We start from the raw sequence: 18,839 nt of genomic DNA on the forward strand, positions 1-18,839 counted from the left end.
CCACTCTCTGTTATTTATTCCGGTGCCAGTGTTGTATCCACACAGCTACTGTCCCTTTAATTCCATGAGGTTCAGTTTCCCTATCAAGTCGATGAAGTGACATTTTATCAAACGCCTTTTGGAAGTCGTTATACACTACATCAGCTGCACTCCGCTCATCAAACCATTAGGTTATTACATCAAAAAACTGAATCAGGTTTTTCAGATACACTTCGACATTAACACAATTTGTGCTGGTTGTCATTTATTAATCCAGGTTTTTCCAACTGACAGATAATTTCATACCGGATTATGGCCTCGAGAAGTTTCCCCACCACAGAAGTTAGTCTGACTGGCCTGCAGCTACAGGTGTTATCCCTCTTTCCTTTTTTGAACAGGGTGTACCATTTGCGAACCTCCAGTCCTCTGTCACCACTGACATATCCAAGGAGGATTAATGATTCTGGCCTGAGTTATTTCCATCATTCCTTCACTCAGCAACACTCACACATCCCATTCGGACTAGTTATAGAGAAACATAGAAACATCGGAATTTACAACATAGGAGGCCATTTCCGGCCCATCGTGTCCGCACCGGCCGACAAAGACTCACATGGAAACATAGAAACATAAAAAATAGGTGCAGGAGTAGGACATTCGGCCCTTCTAGCCTGCACCGCCATTCAATGGGTTCATGGCTGAACACGCAACTTCAGTACACCATTCCTGCTTTCTCACCCTACCTCTTGATTCCCGTAGTAGTAAGGACTTCATCTAACTCCGTTTTGAATATATTTCGTGGATTGGCCTCAACAACTTTCTGTGGTAGAGAATTACACAGGTTCACCACTCTCTGGGTGAAGAAATTCCTCCTCATCTCGGTCCTAAATGGCTTCCCCCTTATCCTTAGACTGTGTCCCCTGATTTTGGACTTCCCCAAAATTGAAACATTCTTCCTGCATCTAACCTGTCTAACCCCGTCAGAATGTTAAACGTTTCTGTGAGGTCCCCTCTCATTCTTCTGAACTCCAGGGAATACAAGCCCAGTTGATCCAGTCTTTCTTGATGGGTCAGTCCCGTCATCCCTGGAATCAGTCTGGTGATCCTTTGCTGCACGCCCTCAATCGCAAGAATGTCCTTCCTCAGTTTAGGAGACCAAAACTGTACACAGTACTCCAGGTGTGTCCTCACCAAGGCCCTGTACAACTGTAGCAACACCTCCCTGCCCCTGTACTCAAATCCCCTCGCTATGAAGGCCAACATGCCATTTGCTTTCTTAACTGCCTGCTGTACCTGCATGTCAACCTTCAATGACTGATGTACCATCGGTCAGCAGACCTGAAGTTTACATGTGATCTTTTGAACCATTAACAATGGGGAAAAGTAAAGATCACCAAGCACAAGCAGACGGCCCCACACAACTGTGACAAACCTTAAACTGAAATATTCTACACTCCAAACCAACCGGAGCCATCCCGGCAGATGCAAAACACTATTTAAAATCCAGGACAATTTTGGGAAAAGTATCTGGCAACATTCCGCCCCGACTTATCCAGGTGATCAAAACTACTCCAGGAGATCTACCTTTTTGTGTTACATAAAGTGTTGTATTGAAAGGGGTTAATTCAAAATATTTGTTCAGGGACTGTAATTAATATCAGTCTCCACGGGTTTCCAGAAGCTGGTTGTTCAGTGACTGTAATTAATATAAGTCTCTATATACAGAATTGTGTCACTGGAGTGATTCTCGCTCATATTAATAAGGCACTCCTTTCAATGTGATGCCCCATAGTCACAGTGAGAGCATCACCTCTGGCACTAACAGCGATCATAACACTGCTCCACAGAGCGGGAGTCGGAATCTGAGAACAGTAGATTCGAATATTACAACAATGGATCAGAATCTGAAAAAAATGGATTGGAATGTTACAACAAATGGCAAGAGTTTCATCTTGTATTTTAACTATCTTGTTGCACATTATGAGGAGCTACCATTCGTATTGCGAATGCGTTATGCATTTCGTATTATTCAGTACATTTACTATCCCGTTCTTGCTGTTGTTGGTTTTGCTGGTAAGTCTATCTAGTTATTCCAGTAACAATGGTTCAATGTATTACTGATCTCATATTTTACTCCCCCCTCCTTGCTGCATTTGTTGTTCCTAGTAGTCTCTGTATCCAACTATTAACTCTGCAAACCATGTTTCACTTTATTACTAGACTTGTAAATTGCTTTCTCATCTTTGCTTCAGTTGTTGCTCCTGGGACATCTCTGCATCCAGCTATTAACTTTAGATACGTTGTTAATTGCACGAGTGTTCTTTTAATTTATTCCACACAATTTGCTGTTGTTGGTGTTCCTCGTAAGTCTCAATATCCAGCAATTATATCTCTAATCTATATTTCACTGTATTACGGAGTATGTCAGAATGGCAGGCAGTGACTAGTGGGGTACCGCAAGGTTCTGTGCTGGGGCCCCAGCTGTTTACACTGTACATTAATGATTTAGATGAGGGGATTAAATGTAGTATCTCCAAATTTGCGGATGACACTAAGTTGGGTGGCAGTGTGAGCTGCGAGAAGGATGCTGTGAGGCTGCAGAGCGACTTGGATAGGTTAGGTGAGTGGGCAAATGCATGGCAGATGAAGTATAATGTGGATAAATGTGAGGTTATCCACTTTGGTGGTAAAAACAGAGAGACAGACTATTATCTGAATGGTGACAGATTAGGAAAAGGGGAGGTGCAAAGAGACCTGGGTGTCATGGTACATCAGTCATTGAAGGTTGGCATGCAGGTGCAGCAGGCGGTTAAGAAAGCAAATGGCATGTTGGCCTTCATAGCAAGGGGATTTGAGTACAGGGGCAAGGAGGTGTTGCTACAGTTGTACAGGGCATTGGTGAGGCCACATCTGGAGTATTGTGTACAGTTTTGATCTCCTAACCTGAGGAAGGACATTCTTGCTATTGAGGGAGTGCAGCGAAGGTTCACCAGACTGATTGCCGGGATGGCGGGACTGACCTATCAAGAAAGACTGGATCAACTGGGCTTGTATTCACTGGAGTTCAGAAGAATGAGAGGGGACCTCATAGAAACATATAAAATTCTGACGGGGTTAGACAGGTTAGATGCAGGAAGAATGTTCCCAATGTTGGGGAAGTCCAGAACCAAGGGTCACAGTCTAAGGATAAGGGGTAAGCCATTTAGGACCGAGATGCGGAGGAACTTCTTCACCCAGAGAGTGGTGAACCTGTGGAATTCTCTACCACAGAAAGTTGTTGAGGCCAATTCACTAAATATATTCAAAAATGAGTTAGATGAGGTCCTTACTGCTAGGGGGATCAAGGGGTATGGCGAGAAAGCAGGAATGGGGTACTGAAGTTGAATGTTCAGCCATGAACTCATTGAATGGCGGTGCAGCCTAGAAGGGCCGAATGGCCTACTCCTGCACCTATTTTCTATGTTTCTATGTTTCTATGTTTCTATGTCACTTAAATCTTTGGAAGTCTTCGTCACATTGTATATCTAGTGACTCAGTCCCCTCTGTGGCCAATATCTGAGGCTGATCGAGATTGTTCGCAAATTCGGCATTCTATTTTACCCTGAGTTCAGTTCTGACCTCTTCTCCTTCGAATCACTGGTCCTGGCCACTCTCATCTTCATAATACTGCCCAATTCAATCCTTCGCCTCAATAGCCCAGTGACTTTGTTGAACAAGAATTGACCATTGCAATGCTTTCCTTGCCCACCTCGCAGTTACAGTCCATTATAAATTAGAGCTCAACCATATAATTTGCTGATCATATCCTAACTCCACTAAGTCCTGTTCACCCATCAACAATCTGCTTTTCGACCAAAATTGGATCCCGATTAAGTAATGCCTCATTTTTATTATTCTCATCAATGTGTTCAACTCCCACCATGGTCTCACCCTCTCCAATTACTCCCATTCCCCTGCTCTATTCCCATAGTCCAGCAATGTTTTCCCCTTCAAGTATTGATCCAATTGCCCAATAAATGTTAATTTACTTCCGTCGATACGTCCTCCAGCCATACTCTCTCTATTTTCTTTTACTCATTTATTCTGGCACTTTGTAAGCTTCTCACTTCCTCTCTGTCTCTCTGTCAGTTTCATTCTGTCTCTCTACATTTCACGCTCTCTGTCTCTTGCTTATAGAATGTGAGATTAATACAGCAAAGAAAGAGGCCACTCGGTCCATCGTGTCCATGCCATCACTTGGATAAAAATATCTCAGATGTCCAACTCTTTCGCCAGAAACATGTAAATGTATCTCCTTCCACGAATAAAGCAATTCCCTTTCGAAAATAACGATTTAATCTACTTCCACCGTGTTCTCACAAATCGCATTCCTGATCGCAACAGCTCACTGCATAAAGAACACTCTTCCCATCTCTCCTTTGGTTCTTTTGTCAATTACCTTAAACATTTGTCCTCTGGTTACGCACCATTGTGCAACTGGAAACATTTTCGATTTACTCGCTCTCTCAAAACCCATCATAATTTTGAAAGTCTACATTAAATGTTAAATATTTGCTGATGATAAAACGTCAACATCGTAGACAGTCACTTTAAATAGAGCAAGGCTTGTTTCCACTCTAAAAATGAGTTCTTATGTAACTGAACAGTCCAATACGGAAATTACAATCTCTGTCACACGTGGGACAGACAGTGGTTGAAGGAAAGGATGGGTGCGGCACGTTTGCCGCACGCTCCTTCTTACTCCTGCGCTTGGTCTCTGCATGCTCTCGGCGACGAAACTCGAGGTGCTCAACGCTCTCCTGGACGCTCTTCCTCCACTTCAGGCAATTATGGGCTAGGGACTTCCAGCTGTCGGTTGGAATGTTGCATTTGATCAGGGACGCTTTGATTGTTTCATTCAAAAGTTTCCTCTGCCCACCTGGGGCTCGCTTACTGTGTAGGAGTTCCAAGTAGTGCGCTTGCTTGCGAGTCTTGTGTCAGGCATCCGGAAGATGTGGCCCGCCCAATGGAACTGTCCAGGTGTACCAGCATCGAAGCACTGATAATACAAAGATAAGTGTGAAAGCATGGTGTGCGGAGGACGTAAAAAACCTGCAAAGACATATCGATAGTCTAAGTGGGTGGGCTACAACAATGGCAGATGGGGTATAATGTGGAAAATGTGACGTTATCTTCTTTGTTATTATAAATAAATAAGCAAATTATTATTAAATGGGGAGGGATTCCAAATTGCTGAGGTCCAGATTGGTCAATGGTTCTGGTAAATAAAAAAACAGAAGGTTAGCATGTAGGTACAGCTAGCAATTCGAAAAGGCAGCAGAATGTAGGCTTAATTTCAAGTGGGACAGAATGTAGAAGTCCTGCTACAACTGTACAGATTGTCAATAAGACTACAGCTGGAGTATTGTGTAGAGTTTGGTCACTTTAGTTAAGGAAGGATTTACTTTCATTGGAAGAATTTCAGAAAGGTTCACGACGTTGAATACTGGGATGAAAATCTTGTCATAAGAATAAAGGTTGAGCAGGATGGGTGTGTATACATTGGAGTTTAGAAAACTACGAGGTGATCTTATTGAAATGTGTAAGATTCTATCGGGGCTTGATGGGGTAGACGCAGAGATGATGTTTCCTCGAGTGGGGGAAATCTAGAACCAGGGGACATAGGTTCAGATAAACGGATCGCCCATTTATATCACAAATGAGAAGCAATTTATTCTCTCAGGGGGGCTTGAATCTTTCGAATTCTCTTCGACAGAGAGCTGTGGAGGCAGCTTCTATGAATCTTATTAAATGGAGATAGACTGATTTTTAAACGAGAAGGGAGTTCAGGGTTATGTGGAGTGGGAACGGAAGTGGAGTTGCGGCCAAGATCAGATGTTCTTTCCAAAGACTCAGGTCCAATCACAGAGGCGTGACCGGAGTCAAATATTTGGCTCTCGGAATGAAATCCCTGGAACGACGTGAGAGCACTAAAAGTTAGGCGAACCTGCGAATGACATTTCTCGACAGAGGTGGGTGTAGTATAATGTAGGTGAACCTGGTCCTTAAATATCTAGACTGAGGGAGGGAGCAGTGTAATCTAGGGAGATGTTGATGTGAACTCCTGAAGCGAGATGGGAGCCCTATCTGGGAAGTCCTGTCATCGCATCACTGGAATCATCTCAGAGATCCTGATGTCATGAATATTTATTTATTGTGAATGTTTTACCGTTATTTTCTGTGATGCAATAATTCAGAAATCATAAAAGCGGCCGTCCATTTTTTATTATTTTATTCCTTCCTTTTATCAGCCAATTTCTCGTCTTTTGTTCTCACTTGGAGTTGAATAGAGGCAGCAAAACTCTGTTCGCTCTGTTCTGTCCACGCTATGTTATCGGCGGGTAAATATCCGCTGATCATTTAGTTCCAGTTAGTGTCTCCTTTGTCACGATCACAAGTTCTGCATTAATGGCAGCGCTTCTGATGGGTGGAACAGGAGTACAAGTATCATTAACATTCACAAACAAAATGTTCGTTCAGCCAGATTTCTTTCATTTATTTCGAATCTTTAAGTTGAATTTGCAATTTGGTCCCAAGCCGATCTGTCACAGTTCAGTGCGTCTCTCAGCGAGAAACAGAGTGGAAAAATCTGTTGTGTCCGGCTGTACACTCCTGATCTTTCGGCCCCTCGTGCGGAGGGGGAGCGGGAGGTCAGAATCCTCGTCGTCGGACAGCTCCGGGACATGGCAAAGCGGACCATCAGCTGGTCCAGGCAGCGGACGGTCGAGAGGATCGTTCAGCCCGGCTGCCTCCCTCTCTTCCGTGGAAACGTTCAAGTCAGGGTGTCCCTGGAGATGGAGCATGCGGTGTCCACCGGAAAGTACTCGGCCTTCCATGAGAGGTGGGTGCCGGAGGGACTGAAGTGCATCAACAACACCGGCAAACATATTTAATTTGATTCTTCAATGGTAAAAGTGTAATTTGATTACAGTTATCGGTTTTATTGCACATATATGTCATCGCAGCGCATTTGGAATGAGGTGACATGATAGGTCCAAGTCAGCATGGATTTGTGAAAGGGAAATCATGCTTGACAAATCTTTTGGAATTCTTTGAGGTTGTTTCCAGTAGAGTGGACAAGGGAGAACCAGTTGATGTGGTATACGTGGACTTTCAGAAGGCTTTCGACAAGGTCCCACACAAGAGATTCATGTGCAAAGTTAAAGCACATGGGATTGGGGCTAGCCTGCTGACATGGATTGAGAACTGGTTGTCAGACAGGAAGCAAAGAGTAGGAGTAAATGGCTACTTTTCAGAATGGCAGGCATCGACTTGTGGATCGGTGCTGTCGTCCCAGCTGTTTCCACTGTACATTAATGATTTAGACGAGGGAATTAAATGTAGTATCTCCAAATTTGCGGATGACACTAAGTTGGGTGGCAGTGTGAACTGTGAGGAGGATGCTCTGAGGCTGCAGAGTGATTGGATAGGTTCGGTGAGCGGGCAAATGCATGGCAGATGAAGTGTAATGTGGATAAATGTGAGGTTATCCACTTTGGTGGTAAAAACAGAGAGACAGACTATTATCTGAATGCTGACAGATTAGGAAAAGGGGAGGTGCAACGAGACCTGGGTGTCATGGTACATCAGTCATTGAAGGTTGGCATGCAGGTACAGCAGGCGGTTAAGAAAGCAAAAGGCATGTTGGCCTTCATTGCAAGGAGATTTGAGTACAGGGGCAGGGAGGTATTGCTACAGTTGTACAGGGCCTTGGTGAGGCCACACCTGGAGTATTGTGTACAGTTTTGGTCTCCTAACTTGTGGATGGACATTCTTGCTATTGAGGGAGTGCAGCAAAGGATCACTAGACTGATTCCCGGGATGGCGGGACTGACATATCGAGAAAGACTGAATCAACAGGGCTTGTATTCAATGGAGTCAGAAGAAAGAGAGGGGATCTCATAGAAATGTTTAAAATTCTGACGGGTTTAGACAGGTTAGATGCAGCAAGAATGTTCCCACTGTTGGGGAAGTCCAGAACCAGGGGTCACAGCCTAAGGATAAGGGGTAAGCCATTTAGGACTGAGATGAGGAGAAAGTTCTTCACCCAGAGAGTGGTGAACCTGTGGAATTCTCTACAACAGAAAGTTGTTGAGGCCAATTCACTAAATATATCCAAAAAGGAGTTCAATATGGACCTTACTACCAGTGGGATCAAGGGGTATGGCGAGAAAGCAGGAAAATGGTACTGAAGTTGCATGTTCAACCATGAATTCATTGAATGGCGGTGCAGGCTCGAAGGGCCGAATGGCCTAATCCTGCAACTATTTTCTATATTTTCTATGTTTCAATAATGAGGGATCAATTCATATATAATTTAAATCAAAAATCGTTGTATTTCATGATAAACACCCCCAGCTGATTGTTACTTAGGTACTTAGAATATGAACAAACTTTCATATTTTCTCGTCTAATATTCTCTGCACAAGTGGAAACCAACAGGTGAAAAGCCGCAGCAATTAATCTCTTCCATTTGTGATCAAATACTTTAAATATTCGTTTCAAGGACACCCTCAAATACTCCATATTAAAATACAACATCCCCACCGACACATGTTAGTTCCTATCCAAAGACCACCCGAAGTGCAGAAAGTGGATCCGGAAGGGCGCTGATCACCTCGAGTCATCGCTAAGAACATGTAGAAACCAAGCGCAGGCTACGGAATGTGCGTGCGGCAAACCAGACTCCGCACCCACCCTTTGCTTCAACCACTCTCTGTCCCACCTGTGACAGAGACTGTAATTACCATGTTGGACAGTTCAGTCACCTGATAACTCACTTTTAGCGTGGAAGCAAGTCTTTCACGATTTCGAGGGGCTGCATATGATGATGATGTTACATAAGCATTTGGCAGCTCATTGACTGAGGGATAGGTCGTCTGATTTAATGCAGATAAATGAATTTAGTTGGTGATTACCTTGTCAATGATTGCTAATTATTTTAGTTTGGAGTCTATTCTTTGATCGAAATTAATGTTTAATTTACCTGTTTATTTCCCTGCCTGACAGTTAACATCTTGTCGATTGTGATCCTGCCTCGTGGAAAGTGCGGTGTCTCCAGATGTGTCACTCGCTATCTGGTGGCCATGGCAGCGACGGATCTCCTGGTCATTATCCTCGACCTGATACTGAGACACATTCCGATTCATTATCAGAAAGAGTTACATTTCGTGCGGTCCTTCCGCGTGTGTAATATTCACGCCATCTTACTTCAAGCAGCCACAGATTGCTCTGTCTGGTTCACCGTCAGTTTCACCTTTGATCGCTTTATGGCCATTTGTTGCCAGAAGCTGAAAACTAAATATTGCACCGAGAGAACGGCGGCTGTGGTTCTGGGAACCGTGACTTTGCTGAGCGGGTTCAAGAACATTTTCTGGTATTTTATTTTGACAGGTTTCTATACACTTGCAAACATGCCCTGGTTTTGCTATATAACAGATGATGTTCTGAATTCACCGGTCTGGGCAGCAATCATATTCCTTCATTATATTCTCACCCCATGTATCCCATTTGCTCTGATTCTGCTGCTCAATACTGTCACCGCCAGGCGTATTATATTGGCCAGCAGAGCCCGCAGGCAACTCCGGGGTGCCAGCAGTGGGGATTGTCCCAGTGACCCAGAGATGGCGAGCCGCAGGAATTCCATCATTTTACTGTTTGTTATCTCCGGCAATTTCATCCTGTTGTGGGCGGTGTTTATGGTGAATTCTATATGGACTCAGATGTACTTTTTGGGGTATGATTCTGTATATATACCTTTTTATGTAATGGACATTGGATTAATGCTGCAGGTGCTGAGTTGCTGCACAAACACGGCAATTTATGCTATGACCCAGACTAAGTGCAGACAGCAGTTTAAGAATGTAGGGAAATATCCCTTCACACTGATTCTGAAATTAATTAAACGATGAGAAGATGCAGAAACGTTTCTGCATCAGACTCCCTGTGTCCTGATATTGTGAGCGAGCTGTTCTCCCTCGCGTGGCCAGTGAGTCGCGTGAATAATAGCACTCTCACTCACACACTGACGACAACGGGCGCCCTGTGAGGCGCCTGCATCCGGATGAATCACCGTCAGCATCACAGGCAGTCCCACGAAATATAGAAACATAGAATCATAGAAAATAGGTGCAGCAGTAGGCCATTCGGCCTTTCGAGACTGCACCACCATTCAGTAAGATCATGACTGATCATTCACCTCAGTACCCCGTTCCTGCTTTCTCTCCATACCCATTGATTCATCCGTAAGGGCCATATTTTGAATATATTTAATGAATTTGCATCAACAACTCTCTGTGGTAGTGAATTCCACAGATTCACAACTCTCTGAGTGAAAAGGTTTCTCCTTATCTTGGTCCTAAATGGCTTACGCATTATCCTTAGACTGTGACCAGTAGCTTTGGACTTCCTCAACATTGGGAGCATACTTTCTGCATCTAAACTGTCCAGTCCCGTCAGAAATGTATATGTTTCTAAGAGGTCCCCTCACATTCATTTAAACTCCGGTGAATGCAGGCCCAGTGAATCCATCCTCTTCTCATATGCCAGCCATGTATCCCGGGAATCTGTCTGGTGAAACTTCGCTGCACTCTCTCAATAGCAAGACCGTCCTTCCTCAGATTAGGACACCAAAACTGATCATGATATTCCAGGTAATGCCTCACCAAGGCCCTGCACATATGCAGTAAGACCTGCCTGCTCCAATACTCAAATCCCCTGGCTCTGAACGCGAACATGGCATTTGTCTTGTTTACCAGTTGCCAACTTTCAATAACAGATGCACCATGACTCCCAGGTCTCGTTCCACATCCTCTTTTCCTAATCAGCCACCATTCAGATAATATTCTGCCTTCAAGTTTTCGCCACCAAAATTGATAAATTCATAATTATCCACATTATACCTCATCTGCCATGCATTTACCTACTCACCTAACCTGTCCAAGTCACCCTGCAGCCTCTTAGCATATTCCTCACAACTCACACCGCCACCCAGCCTGGTATCATTTTCAAACTGAGAGATATTACACACAATTCCTTCACCTAAATCATCGACGTATATTGTAAATTGCTGGGGTCCCAGCACTGAGCCCATCTGCACCCCATTAATCACTGCCTGCCTTTCTGAAAATAACCCGTTCATCCCGAATCTCTGCTTCCTGTCTGCCAACTAGATCTCTACCCACGTCAAAATATTACCACCAATACCATGTGCATTAATGTTGCACAACCATCTTTTGTGTGGGCCCTTGTCCAACTTTTTTTGAAAGACAACACAACCACTGGTTCCGCCTTGTGCACTCTACTCGTTAAATCCTCAAAAAATTCTTGAAGATTGGTCAATCATGAAGAGGGATTACTTCCACGCCGACAAATGATGCGTTGGGAGAGAAATCGAGGAGCAATAATTTAGGCAAGTTATTGTGAAGTCTAAAAACGTTAGGGGAGTAATCGTGATATTTGGAAAATAATCAGCGTGTTCACATCATAGGGAGGGAGTTCTGTGCCGTGTGTGGGAAGCAAATCAACAATTCATCCGGCGTGCAGAAGCACGCGATAATTCACACTGACGAGAGCTACAACTCAGAGGCTCTCACTGTGGAATGTCTTTGATGCACTCGTTCCACCTGCTGACACACCATAGAGTTCACACTGGAGAGAGATTATTTACCTGCCACGGGCGTGCGAAGGGATTCACTCAGTCCACGAACCCCCTGGAACTGCAGTGGATTCACAGCGGAGAGAAACAAGTTAAATCTTAGAATAAGGGGACATTAAAAACAGAGAAACATCTAAAATAGTTGCAGGAGTAGGCCATTCGGCCCTTTGAACCTGCACCACCATTCAATAAGATCATGGCTGATCATTCACCACAGTACCCATTTACTTCTTTCTCTCCATAACCCTTCATCCATTTAGCTGTAAGGGCCATATCTACCTCCCTCTTGACTTTATCCAATTAACTGGCATTAACAAATCTCTGCAGTCTGGAATTCCACAGGTTAAGTACTCCCTGAGTGAACACGTTTCTCCTTATTTCAGTCCTGAATGGCCTACCCCTTATCCTAAGACTGTCCCCTGGTTCTGGACTTCGACAACGTCGGGAACGTCCCTCCTGCATCTACCCTGTCGAGTCCGGTCAGAATGTTCGTTGTTTCTATGAGATCCCTTCTCATCCTTCTGAAATCCAGTGAATACTGTCCCGGTCGCTCCAGACTCTCCTCATATATGTGTCCTGCCATCTAGGGAATCAGTCTGGTAAACCTTTGCTGCACTCCCTCAAAAGCAAGAACGTCCTTGCTCGGATTAGGAGACCAAAATAGGACACAATATTCCAGGTGTGGCCTCACTGAGGGCCTGTACAACTGCAGTAAGACCTCGCTGCTACTATATTCAAATCCCCTCGCTATGACGGCCAACAACCAATTTGCCTTCTTCACCGCCTGCTGTACCTGCATGCCACCTTGAAATGACAGATGTACCATGACAGCCAGGTCTCGTTGCACCTCCCCTTTACCTAATATTCTGAATGGCGGCAGATTTGGAAAAGGGGAGTTGCAACGCCCATTTAAACCTGATATGAGTCGGAATTTCTTCGCTCAAAGCTTAGTAGAGGTGTTCAATTCCTTGCCTCAGAGCGCTGAGGAAGTTGGGTCATTGAATATAATTAAGACAGAAATAGACAGCTTCTTAACAGATGTGGGCTAAGGGATAAGGGGTTATGGTGAACAGGCAGGGAAGTTGACCTGAATCCGTGATCAGATCAGGCATGGTCGAATTAAATGGTGGAGCAGGCTCGAAGAGCCGTGTGGCCTGCTCCTGCTCCTATTTCTCATGTTCTTATGTCCATATGCTGTAAAACGGACCGTGTATGGCAATGGATCCATCCATCCCCCCCGCTTGATGGTGCATCAGTGAGTTCACTCTGAGGAGAGCAGTGCAAGGAAGGGAGTGCAGGCGTCCCATGCGTCCGGCCTGCTGCAAAACAGATACACCGCTTTGGGTACTTTTGAGGGGGATGACTCATCAGGTGGAGCAGCAGCAGCCAAGGTCAAGGCACCGTGGGTGACTCTGCTGCACAGCAGGGCAGGAAAATCAGTTGGACCGCTCTAGTGAGAGGGGATTCGATTTTAAGGGAAATAGATAGGCGTTTCGACATCCGCAACCGAGACGCCAGGATGGTATGTTGCCTCACTGTTGCAACAGTGAAGAATGTCTCGGAGCGGGTGCAGGACATTCTGAAGAGGGAGGGTGAACAGCCAATTGTCATAGTGCTGTCGGTTCCGACGATCTGGTAAAAAAAAGGGATGAGGTCCTACGATACGAATTTCGGGAGGTAGGAGCTAAATTAAAAGGTAGGATCTCAAAGGTAGTAATGTCAAGATTGGTACCAGTGCCACGTACTAGTCAGAGGAGGAATCGCAGGATAGCTCAGATGGATACGTGGCTTGAGAAGTGGTGCAAGAGGGAGGGTTTCAAATTCCTAGGGCATGGGAATCGGTTCTGGGGGAGGTGGGACCAGTACAAGCCGGACGGTCTGCACTTGGCAGCACCGGAACCAATGTCCCAGAGGGAGTGTTTGTTGGTGATGTTGCGGAGGACTTAAACTAACATCACGGGGGTTGGGAACCTATGCAGGGAGACAGAGGGATGTAAAATGGAGACAGAAGCAAAAGATAGAAAGGGGAATAGTAAAGGTGGAGGGCAAATAAACCCAAGGCAAAAAACAAAAAGGGCCGCACAACAGAAAAATTCTAAAGAGGCAAAGTGTGTTAAAAAGACAAGCCTGAAAGCTCTGTGCCGCAATGCGAGGAGTATTCGGAATAAGGTGGACGAATTAACTGCTCAGACAGCATTGCATGGATATGATGTATTTTGCATCACAGAGACATGGCTCCAGGTTGCGCAAGGTTGGGAACGCAACAGCCAGGTTATTCAACATTTCGAAGGTTAGGAGAGAGGAAAAGCAGACTGGGTGGCGTTGTTGATTAAAGAGGAAAGTAATGCTATAATAAGGAGGAACTTTAGATTGGATGATGTGGAATAGGTATGGGTGGTGCGGCGGAATTCCAAAGGGCAGAAAACGTTAGTGGGACTTGTGTACAGACCACCAAACAGGAGTCGTGATGTTGGGGACAGCATCAAACAAGAAATAAGAGGTGTGTGTAATAAAGGTACATCAGTTATCATGGGCGACTTTAATCTACATATTGATTGGGCTAACCACATTGGTAGCAATGCGGTGGGGGAGGATTTCCTGGAGTGAATTAGGGATGGTTTCTGGACCAATATGTCTCGGAACCAACTAGAGAGCTGGTGATGTGTAATGAGAAGGGACTATCCAGCAATCTTTTTGTGCGAGGCCTCTTGGGGAGGAGTTAACATAATATGGTATATTTCAATATTAAGATGGAGAGTGGCACATTTAATTCGGAACCAAGGATGCTGAACTTAAGGAAAGGTAACTTCGACGGTAAGCAGCGTGAATTGGCGAGAATAGACTTGCAAAGGATACTTAAAGGGTTGATGGTGGATAAGCAATGGCAAACTTTTGAAGATCACATGGATGGACTTCAGCAATTGTACATATCTGCATGGATTAAAAATAAAATGGGGAAGGTGGCTCAACCATGGCTAACAAGGGAAATGAAGGATAGTGTTAAAGCCAAGGAAGAGGCATAAAAATTGGTTGAAAAAGCTACAAAACTGAGGACTGGGAGAAATTTAGAATTCAACAGAGGAGGAGTAATGATTTAATTGAGAGGGGGAACATAGATTACAAGAGGTGGCTTGCAGGTACGTAAAAACTGACTGCAAGAGCTTCTGAAGAAATGTGAAGAGAAAAAGATTTGTGAAGGCAAATGTAGGTCGCTTGCAAGTGGATTCAGGTGAAATTATAATGGGGAACAAAGAAATGGCAGACCAATTGAACACATACTTCGGTTCTGTCTCCACGAAGGAATGCACAAATAACCTTCCGAGTGTTCGAGGGCACAATGGGTTCAATGAGGAGGAACTGAAGGATATCCTTATCAGGCAGGACGTTGTTTTCGGGAAATTGATGGGATTGAAGGCCGATAAATACCAGGAGCCTGACAGTCTGCAACCAGAGTACTTAAGGACGCGGCCCTAGAAATAGTGGATGCATTGGTGATCATTTTCCAAGAGTCTATCGATTCTTGATCAGTTCCTATGGACTGGAGCGTAGCTAACGTAACACCACTTTTAAAAGAAGAAGGGAAAGAGAAAGCGTGTAATTATAGATCAGTTAGTCTGACATCAGTAGTGGGAAAATGTTGGAATCAATCCTTAAGTATGAAAAAGCAGCGCATTTGGAAAGCAGTGACAAGATTGGACCAAGTCAGCTTGGATTTATGAAAGGGAAATCATGCTTGACGAATCATCTGGCATTTTTTGGTGATGCAACTGGCAGAGTGGACAAGGGAGAACCAGAGGATGTGGTGTATTTGACTTTCAAAAGGCTTTTGACATGTCCTGCACGAGAGATTGGTGTGCAATATCAAAGCGCATGTTATTGGCGGTAGTGTAATGACGTGGATAGAGAACTGGTTGGCAGACAGGAAGCAGAGAGTCGGGATAAACGGGTCCTTTTCCGAATGGGAGGCAGTGACTATTGGAGTGCCGCAGCGCTCAGTGCTGTGACCCCAGCTCTTTATAATATACATTAACGATTTAGATGAATGAATTGAGTGTAATATCTCCAAGTTTGCTGATGACACTAAACTGGGTGGCGGTGTGAGCTGTGCGAAGGACGTTAAAGGGCTGCAGGGTGAATTGGGCAGGTCAGGTGAATGGTCAAATGCATGGCAGATGAGGTATAATGTGCAATTGGTGGCAAAAACACGAACGCAGAATATTATCTGAAAGACGGCAGATTAAGAAAATGGGAGATGCAACGAGACCTTGGTATCATGGTTTATCAGTCGTTGAAAGTTGACATGCGGATACAGCAGGCAGTGAAGAAGGCAAATTGCAATGTTGACCTTTATAGCTAGGGGATTTGTGTATAGTAACAGGGTGGTCTTACTGCAGTTGTACAGGGCCTTGGTGAGGCCTCACCTGGAGTATTTTGTTAAGTTTTGATCTCCTAATCTGAGGAAGGACGTTCTTGCTATTGAGGTAGTGCAGCGAAGGTTCACCAGACTGATTCCCGGGATGGCTGGACTGTCATGTGAGGAGTGACTGGATCAACCGCGCCTTGATTCACTTGAGTTTAGAAGGATGATAGGGGATCTCATAGAAACGTGCAGGATTCTAAGGCAACTGGAGAGGTTAGATGTGGGAAGAATGTTTCGGATGTTAGGGAAGGGACCTTGTCTTAGGACATGAGGTTTGCCATTTACGACTGAGATGAGGAGAAACTTCTTCACTCAGAGAATTCTTAACCTATGGAATTCCCTGCCGCAGAAAGTTGTTGATGCCACTTCATTGGATATATCCAAGAGAGAGTTAGATATGGCGCTTACAGCTAAGGGGATCAAGGGATATGGAGAGAAAGCAGGAGAGGTGTACTGAGGGAATGTTCAGTCATGTTCTTTTTGAATGACAGTGCACTCACGAAGTGCAGATTGGCCTACTCCTGCACCTATTTTCTCTGTTTCTATATTTCTATGTTCACCTGCTCCCAGTGTGGGAAGGGAGGTACTTATTAGAGCTATCTGCTGAAACACACAACGAACAGTTCACAAAAGACTCCCCCTGTTCACTTCTGCTGTTAGTGCTAGTTTTAAGCACATCCAGGTCTGAACTGTACCTGAGCTGTGGTTAATATTCTGGATATTTTTCAAATAAAGGAAAGAGTGATGGTCTTTTTAAAGGTCTTACTTCCAATACTGTAAATTACCATGTATGTCGTCAATACAACCTAAAATAAGATTAATTCTTCTGGCCGGATGTTGCTATTAGATTACTCTATGAATGATCTGAGCCATCACGATCTGTTCAGTAGTGCCACCTGCGTCCAGCAGATGTGGATGTTCCACAATTTAATTCCAACTGAGAGACGCGGAAATGTCCCAGAGAAAAGTATGTGTGAGGAGAGCTCAGGTTCAGATTCTGAGCATACAGCTCCCCACAGGGACATCACACACTGCACCCTCATTGGGGCAGCTCTGCGTCAGACACTGTACATACTGCACCCACAGGGACATCACACACTGCCCCTTTGTGGGGCTGCTCAGCGTCAGACTCACCACTTACTGCATCCCACAGTGACATTTCACACTGCCCCCTCCCTGGGGCAGCTCAGGGTCAGACACTGAGCATTCCGCACCCCACAGTGTCATCATATTTTGCCCGCTCCTTGGGGCAGCTCAGGATCAGACACTGCACCCCAAAAGGACATCAAACACCGCCCCTCCCTGGGGCATCTCAGGTCAGAAACTGCACCCCACAGTGTCAAAACACACTACCCCCTCCGTGGGGCAGCTCAGGGTAAGACTCACGCCTTACTTCACCCCACAGGACATCACGCACTATCTGCACCCCGGGGTAGCTCAGGGACAGATACTGAACATACCACACCGCAGAGCGACATCATACACTGCCCGCTCCCGAGAGCAGCTCAGGGTCAGACACTGCACCCCACAGTGATATCACGCACTTCCCCGTCCCTGGGGCAGCCCAGGGTCAGACTCACGCCTTACTGCACCCCACAGGGACATCACACACGGCGCCCTCTCTGGGGCAGCTCAGGGCCAGACACTGAACTCACTGCACACCACAGGGACATCACACACTGCACCCTCCTTGGGGCAGCTCAGAATCAGAAACTGCACCCCACAGTGTCATCACACATTGGCCGTTCCCTGGGGCAGCTCAGGGACATGACCTCAACAAACTGCACCTCACAGGTTGATCACAACCTGCATGCACCTGTAAGAATACAGGCTTCGTAGAATATTTTGAGGGATTAGGTACTGCAAGTGTAAAATGAACCAAAGACGTTCATTGAAAAGCTTGCTTCTGCAAAGACAAAGACACTGCTTTGGATTTTCTGCTGACGTAAGGTTCTGGCTCTGCCACCAGTTACTATGGTGTTACATCACACATTATCACTCGGAAACAAACGTATTATCACTAGGAAATAGCACCGAGGAACTAGTTTATCGCTTATCTAGCTTCTCTGAACGTAGAATCACAAAGAACATTTGCAAACTGTTGCAAATAATAAATGATAAATCGTTTTTATAAATCAAATTGTAATGCACTCAGTTAGTACTCATTATTATCAAAATCCTGTGTTGCGACGTCAGCATGGAAGCTGAAAAACATAACAGAAAAAGCTTGTACTGAGGTTGAAGATAAGATCTGCCAAAACCAATGCCTGGATACAGAGGGTCCCAGGCTCCAGAATGGGAAGATGTGGATCTGCAAGAGTGTCAGAGCGAAATACCTGAATTTGGGGTAAAGTAATTAGGTGGTTTTAGATAAAGTAAGAAAGTCTGAGTGCAAGATTAAAATGCCTTCATGTAGAATAGCTGTATTAGGCAGAAACACTACAGTTAGAGAAATTCTCGAAGGAGATAAGTGCACCCATAAGATTTATGTAGACACCTCACAGATATACTGAGAGGAGGCCACGATGTTCCAGCCACAGGAGATAACAGGGAAAATGCCTCTTTTAAGCAGAGGGTAGTCATATGTCTGCCAAGAACATTAGCCTGAGAATTAGCCTGGGTAGACCTTCGCAGAAAAGTAACACAAAACCTGCAGAGGCTTTTCCCCAGCAACAGTCGCCAGAACTGAATGTTCCAATGGAATCATTAGAATTTACTGTATCCAATAAAATTAATGGAACTGTA

The 18,839-nt window shown here is 44.9% G+C and overlaps 1 protein-coding gene across 1 annotated transcript; it reads left to right on the plus strand.

The window, feature by feature from the left end:
• Positions 1–1,871: 1,871 nt before the first annotated feature.
• LOC139241701 (probable G-protein coupled receptor 139) lies at positions 1,872–9,929 on the plus strand. The gene is made up of 2 exons (XM_070870075.1): positions 1,872–2,052; positions 9,028–9,929. Exons 1-2 carry the CDS (start codon positions 1,872–1,874, stop codon positions 9,927–9,929), a joined length of 1,083 nt encoding a protein of 360 aa, XP_070726176.1.
• The last annotated feature ends 8,910 nt before the right edge of the window (positions 9,930–18,839 follow it).

Source organism: Pristiophorus japonicus, unplaced genomic scaffold (genome assembly GCF_044704955.1).
Source record: "Pristiophorus japonicus isolate sPriJap1 unplaced genomic scaffold, sPriJap1.hap1 HAP1_SCAFFOLD_113, whole genome shotgun sequence".
Lineage (NCBI taxonomy): Eukaryota > Metazoa > Chordata > Chondrichthyes > Pristiophoridae > Pristiophorus > Pristiophorus japonicus.